Below are 7,500 nucleotides of genomic sequence, written 5' to 3' on the forward strand. Positions count from 1 at the left end.
GGGAGAGAGAGGGGAAGAAAGAAGGGGGAGAGGGAGAGAAAGAAGGGGGGAGAGGGAGAGAGAGGGGAAGAAAGAAGGGGGAGAGGGAGAGAGATGGGAAGAAAGAAGGGGGAGAGGGAGAGAGAGAGAAAGAAAGAAGGGGGAGAGAGAGAGATGGGAAGAAAGAAGGGGGAGAGGGAGAGAGAGGGGAAGAAAGAAGGGGGAGAGAGAGAGAGAGAGAAAGAAAGAAGGGGGAGAGAGAGAGAGAGAGAAAGAAAGAAGGGGGAGAGAGAGAGAGGGGAAGAAAGAAGGGGGAGATGGAGAGAGAGGGGAAGAAAGAAGGGGGAGAGGGAGAGAGATGGGAAGAAAGAAGGGGGAGAGGGAGAGAGAGGGGAAGAAAGAAGGGGGAGAGGGAGAGAGAGGGGAAGAAAGAAGGGGGAGAGGGAGAGAGAGGGGAAGAAAGAAGGGGGAGAGGGAGAGAGATGGGAAGAAAGAAGGGGGAGAGGGAGAGAGAGGGGAAGAAAGAAGGGGGAGAGAGAGAGAGAGGGGAGAAAGAAGGGGGAGAGGGAGAGAGATGGGAAGAAAGAAGGGGGAGAGGGAGAGAGAGGGGAAGAAAGAAGGGGGAGAGAGAGAGATGGGAAGAAAGAAGGGGAGAGGGAGAGAGAGAGAAAGAAAGAAGGGGGAGAGAGAGAGATGGGAAGAAAGAAGGGGGAGAGAGAGAGAGAGGGGAAGAAAGAAGGGGGAGAGGGAGAGAGAGAGGGGAAGAAAGAAGGGGGAGAGGGAGAGAGAGGGGAAGAAAGAAGGGGGAGAGAGAGAGAGAGGGAAGAAAGAAGGGGGAGAGGGAGAGAGAGAGGGGAAGAAAGAAGGGGGAGAGGGAGAGAGAGGGGAAGAAAGAAGGGGGAGAGAGAGAGATTTTGTAGCTTTATTCAAACTGCTAGCTACAGTAGTTCAAAGAGAACACACACACACACACACACACACACACACACACACACACACACACACACACACACACACACACACACCACACACCACACACACACACACACACACACACACACACACACACACACCGCTGAAGAGACTTAGCCCCTTGGACATGAACTCCCTCCACGCAGCATGTGGCACAGACAGACAGACAGCCCTTGAAAATCCATTCTAGTACACCTGTTCAGCAGCTAGTTGTTGGAATATGTCACACCCTCCTCTGACAGTTGGCTCTGGTGCCGATGTGAGGACTCTTTCTCACGGATAGATGCAGAAACCTGCTGGCTTGGCTGCTGTTCAGATTTCCATTTGTTTCATCAATATAATTATACAGGCTGGGTGACAGATATTCAAAAGGTTGGATGTCCTTTTTTCTCCCTTTATTTTGAATATTCATAATTTTCAACCGTCCTAGCCAACAGTAGACTGTCACTCTTTGAGCAAAAGTTAGCTTTAGATCTCAGGGAAGGTGTGATGTGAGTGCTTGACAGTGGTAACTGCTAGACAAACCCCAGAGCACTGAAGCCCTTTCTCTGTTCCTCTCCTGTAAAGGAGCAATCTGTTTCCCAAGCTTTTTGGGGAAAACAGCTGAGGGATGGACCTAGACAAATGTAACCACTCTCAACTAAGTGATGTTCTTCAAGAATCAATGGCTGTATCGTTAATTTGACGTCCAAAATGGAATGTACCAATCCCAGACTGCCCCTTTAAACACAGTTTAGCCACCCTGTAGAGTAACCAAAACAGCTTCCTGAAACGTCCTGATAGCGTGCACAAACATTATTCCCAATCACACCAACACAGTAGCAGCCACGCCAGACCTCACCACATGCTACAGAGAGCTGAAGCCACTGTGATGTTACTTGAGCCCATTGATGTGATTTTATCTCCTGTCGCGGCTAGCTTTAAAGCAGCCAGTGCTTACATTTGTCTTTAATTAGCCTCTTTGAATAATTAAATATTTTTCTTCAGGGGGGGGCTGAGAAAGTACAAAGGTGTTAAGATTTGTCTGTTTGCGCTGTGAAACAGAATTTAATTGCCTTGGAAGTTGAGAAGTGACTTACTTTCTCCCTCCCTCTCTCTCTCTCTCTTCAGGTTGTTTGATAACTCTAATGAAGGTTTTAGGAACTGGGAGTTCATGACTGTTCACTGCTGGGGGGAGAGGACAGAGGGCCAGTGGATCCTGGAGATCATAGACTCTCCCTCATCGCTACGCAACCCAGAGGTGCTGGGTAAGAAAACACACACACACACACACACACACACACACACACACACACACACACACACACACACACACACACACACACACACACACACACACACACACACACACACACACACACACACACAGAGAGAGATCTCTTCATACTGTGTTTTTATGGAGATTTCTTCTCCTTGTTCTAGGTAAACTGAAAGAGTGGACGCTGGTCCTTTATGGCACCTCGGGGCACCCGTACCAGTCTCACGGGACCCAGCACTCTCGCTCCAGGATGCTTGAGATCCCAACCCCCAGCCGGGACCCCAACGGGCCTGAACCGCCCCCAGAGGTCCTCAAGCACCAGGAGGAGGAAGAGGAGGAGTACAGCGGTAGGAGAGGCTCTGCCATAAACTGTTCGCTCTGAACTGTTACAACACTGTAGTCTGACAACACAACTCAACCTCCTTCTAACCTCTGTGTGTGTGTGTTTTGTGTGTACCCTTGCGTTTGTGCGTGTGTGTGTGTGTGTGTGTGTGTGTGTGTGTGTGTGTGTGTGTGTGTGTGTGTGTGTGTGTGTGTGTGTGTGTGTGTGTGTGTGTGTGTGTGTGTGTGTACCCTTGCGTTTGTGCGTGTATTCTCTGTAACCCCTTTCAGGGCCGTGCCACAGTGAGTGTGGGGACCAGGGCTGTGACGGGACAGATCCTGAACACTGTCTGAACTGTATCCACTACAGCCTGGGCAGCCTCAAGACAGGCAGGTAAACAAACAGACTGGGACCAAAGATACTTTTAACTAACCCAAGATGGGACAGATTGGGCCTTTTACAATAGGAACCGCTGAATGTTTCACATACAGTATGAGAAAATTAGTGGAATGTTGGCCCGGTCCATCTCACTCCATCTTCTCCCTCTACCACTAGACTTCCTCTCATCACCATATTTGGTGGTGAGTGGAAGCCCCCACTGGATGCTTCAGATTTGTGACCCATCTTGGTTTCCTCTTTTATCTGTGCTGTGACTGTGACCATATCTGATTCAAACTCAGTAATTATTTATTGTTCTGTTTCTGCTCAACATCAAGACATGAAGGCACAATAGCATGTTGAAGAGTGGGAGAATTTTGAAGAGTGGGAGCATTTTAAAGAGTGGGAGAATTTTGAAGAGTGGGAGCATGTTGAGGAATGGGAGCATGTTGAGGAATGGGAGCATGTTGAGGAATGGGAGCATTTCGAGGAGTGGGAGCATTTTGAAGAGTGGGAGCATGTTGAGGAATGGGAGCATGTTGAGGAATGGGAGCATTTTGAAGAGTGGGAGCATGTTGAGGAATGGGAGCATGTTGAGGAATGGGAGCATGTTGAGGAATGGGAGCATGTTGAGGAATGGGAGCATGTTGAGGAATGGGAGCATTTTGAAGAGTGGGAGCATGTTGAGGAATGGGAGCATTTTGAAGAGTGGGAGCATGTTGAGGAATTGGAGCATGTTGAGGAATGGGAGCATTTTGAAGAGTGGAAGAATTTTGTGTCCATTCTTTGTTCTTATTCAGAAAACCTGTATTACTTCGGTAGCTCTTTATTTTACGGTACAGAATTGACCTGGTATTTACTTAGAAATTACCTGGTATTTACTAAGAAATTACCTGGTATTTACTTAGAAATTACCTGGTATTTACTAAGAAATTACCTGGTATTTACTTAGAAATTACCTGGCATTTACTAAGAAATTACCTGGTATTTACTAAGAAATTACCTGGTATTTACTTAGAAATTACCTGGTATTTACTTAGAAATTACCTGGTATTTACTAAGAAATTACCTGGTATTTACTAAGAAATTACCTGGTATTTACTAAGAAATTACCTGGTATTTACTTAGAAATTACCTGGTATTTACTTAGAAATTACCTGGTATTTACTTGGAAATTACCTGGTATTTACTTAGAAATTACCTGGTGTTTACTTGGAAATTACCTGGTATTTACTTAGAAATTACCTGGTGTTTACTTGGAAATTACCTGGTATTTACTTGGAAATGACATGGTATTTACTTGGAAATTACCTGGTGTTTACTTGGAAATTACCTGGTATTTACTTGGAAATTACCTGGTATTTACTTGGAAATGACATGGTATTTACTTGGAAATGACATGGTAAAATGGTAATTACACAATGATACTTTTAAAAAATAAAGGAGAGCCACACGCTCTAGGAGCTCAGATGCAAAAAAAAATGTATGTCCAACGTTTGGACAGACAAGCTGTCTTCATCAGGGTATAATGACAAACACTGCAGGGTGACTCATTTATATAATGTCACAAGACACACAGGTGTCTGTAATCATGGCCGGATGTGGCCTGATATCATTGGTTAATTCTCATATATTAAAATAGCATACAAAAAACATAAATGGATAGCGTACGATCATAGATACAATTTGGCTACATAAGCCTACAAACATTTACAATAGCAAAATCACAATAATCACAAGAATGGCTTCAGATCAAAGTCTATGTTGAGACCGAAGGGAGCAAGGGTCTTTACACAATAATAACCTAAGAATACTTCCTTGTTTATTTGATACTCCAAAGAAGACATCGGCACTATTTGGTACCAGATAGTTACCAATTGTGTGAAATTCTTTGAATTAAATACCAGAAAGTACCATTTGATACCTCTTTATTTCCTAACAAATCTCAGGTAATTTCTGTACCATAACAGTGCTACCATAATACTTCTAATAGAAGATTACAGGAGAGGAATAATGAAGCTAATATAGGAATAACGAATGCCCTCTTTTTATGATGTTGTAGTAATGTCTTTCTGGCTAATTCATTCAAAGGGTCTTTTTCCCCATTTACTTCTGTTGTTTATGTGAAATTCATTAATCAATTTAATTGATTAGATAAAACAGTAAAATAAACAATTGCCAACTTGCAGAGAGGTTACATTTCACATAATGAACAGATCGAGAATATGGGGAATAGGTCCTTTTGAATGAATAAATCCATCTGTTCATGCATCCATTCATCCATTCATCCATCCGTTCATCCATCCCAGGACTTGTGAAATACAGCATAGCCAGTCTATACAAAGCTAATGTGTGTTTTACTGTATTATCAACTCAATTTACTGTAATTAGAACTCATCAATCAATCAATCCATGACAGGACGTGTGTGAGCCACTGTCCGCTGGGCTTCTACGATAACTTGGAGGCCAGGAGGTGTCGACGCTGTTACAAGGGCTGTGAGAGGTGTGTGGGACGCACCCCCACCGAGTGTCGCTCCTGTCGCAGGGGGCTCTACTTCAACCCCCTCAACACTACCTGCTCTGAGACCTGCCCTGCTGGGTACTTCGCTGACGACAGTAAGTCAAGTGGAGTTGCTTGAAGAAGTTGTGCCTAACCACAGATCTAGGATCAGTTTCCCCAAACTAATCACAGATCTGGGACATGTTTACTGTAACTCTGCTGCTAGTGATGTTACTGTAAAGAGAAATGTTTAGGAAAATAAAAGAGATCTAGGTAGAACTTTCTAACCACAGATCTAGGATCAGTTTACCCTAACTAACTAAGCCCTAACTAACTGTATCACATCCGGCCGTGATTGGGATTCCCATAGGGCGGGGCACAATTGGCCCAGCGTCATCTGGGTTTGGCCAGGGTAGGCTGTCATAGTAAATAAGAATTTGTTCTTAACTGACTTGCCTTGTTAAACAACGGTAATGTATATATATATATATATATATATACAAAAAAATACAATTTAAGCTATTAGTGTTGTCTCTCCAAGAAGAAACAATGTACTACTTTACTTTAAGTTGCCCTCATACCTATTTAACTACACAGTAATAACTGTAGTAATAGCGTTGTATTGACATAGAATCTGCTTAGTAATATGGTAACAGTTAGATTGAGTGTGTGAAGATATTTTCTATAGAAGGGAATAAGGAATGATTTGCGGCTCAAAAGGGTTGATGTGATGAGGTTTTTGCGTGACCACACAACAGGTCAATGTTCAACTCCCATGCTGCCTGTTATCCTGGACGCCATGGTTTAACTGGGTATGGTTGGAGTGGGTTCATGTGTTGATTTGTGAATGACACGCACGCACACACCACGCACACACGCACACACACACACACGCACACACACACACACGCACACACACACACAAGTGAGCACGCATTGACATCATCTGTCATAACCTGAGATACCCTCTGACGTACAGAGCACTCACAGAGCCTCTCATCTGTTTTTCAGCCATACTGTGTGTGTGTGTGTGTGTGTGTGTGTGTGTGTGTGTGTGTGTGTGTGTGTGTGTGTGTGTGTGTGTGTGTGTGTGTGTGTGTGTGTGTGCAGGACCAGATAGGCTGGTCCATTGTTAGCCCAGTAGGCCTGTCTAACTTGGGTTTTTTGCAGAAACTGATCATTATCTGGCTCATAACTGGCTGAAAAAGATGGCCGGTGTGCGGGCATCAAGGAAATGAGTGGGCCGGTGTGTTAGACATGCCAGGGCCGACATCCAAGAGAAACATGGGGCCAGACACTACCCCAGTTCTATGTGTGTGTGTGTGTGTGTGTGTGTGTGTCTGTGTGTGTGTCAGCCAGTGAGCGTGTGTGTGTGTGTGTGTGTGTGTGTGTGTGTGTGTGTGTGTGTGTGTGTGTGTGTGTGTGTGTGTGTGTGCGTGTGTGCGTGTGTGCGTGTGTGTGTGTGTGAAATCGCTGAAAATGGGTTGCAGGCTCATTTACGGAGGTCTTTTTATGTTGTTGGACAGATGATGTTTGGATGGTATTTCCTCTATAAATCCTCCAAACTCGCCAGGCCCCAGATAGTACACTGTTTTAGAAGAGAGAGAGAGAGAGAGAGACAGAGACAGAGAGAGAGAGACAGATAGAGAGATGGAGACAGAGAGAGACTAGTCTGTGGCGACCTAAATGCCAGAACCGGACAAGAACCTGACACCCTCCGCACACAGGTGGACAAACACCTGCCTGGAGGTGACAGCATTCCCTCCCCCATATGCCCCTCTAGGCACAACTATGACAACATAACCAACAAAAACGGGTCACAACTCCTGCAGTTCTGTCGCACGCTGGGTATGTACATAGTCAATGGTAGGCTTCGAGGGGACTCCTATGGTAGCTACACCTATAGCACATCTCTTGGCAGTAGTACTGTAGACTACTTTATCATTGACCTCAACCCAGATTCTCTCAGAGCGTTCACAGTCAGCCCACTGACACCCCTATCAGACCGCAGCAAAATCACAGTCTACTTGAACAGAGCAATACTCAATCATGAGAAATCAAAGCCAAAGGAACTGAGGGATATTAAGAAAT

At 44.8% G+C, this 7,500-nt stretch overlaps 1 protein-coding gene across 3 annotated transcripts in view; it reads left to right on the plus strand.

Annotated features, from left to right (window-relative positions):
- Positions 1-7,500, plus strand: part of LOC106562734 (proprotein convertase subtilisin/kexin type 6) — a 101,387-nt gene that overhangs the window by 65,300 nt on the left and 28,587 nt on the right. For all 3 annotated transcript variants that reach the window (XM_082969673.1, XM_045708239.2, XM_045708240.2), the window contains exons 13-16: positions 2,062-2,198; positions 2,374-2,556; positions 2,822-2,924; positions 5,329-5,525. In XM_082969673.1, the coding sequence (XP_082825799.1) occupies positions 2,062-2,198; positions 2,374-2,556; positions 2,822-2,924; positions 5,329-5,525 (620 nt within the window). The remainder of the gene's footprint in view (positions 1-2,061; positions 2,199-2,373; positions 2,557-2,821; positions 2,925-5,328; positions 5,526-7,500) is intronic.

This window comes from Salmo salar, chromosome 26 (genome assembly GCF_965601325.2).
Source record: "Salmo salar chromosome 26, fSalSal1, whole genome shotgun sequence".
Lineage (NCBI taxonomy): Eukaryota > Metazoa > Chordata > Actinopteri > Salmoniformes > Salmonidae > Salmo > Salmo salar.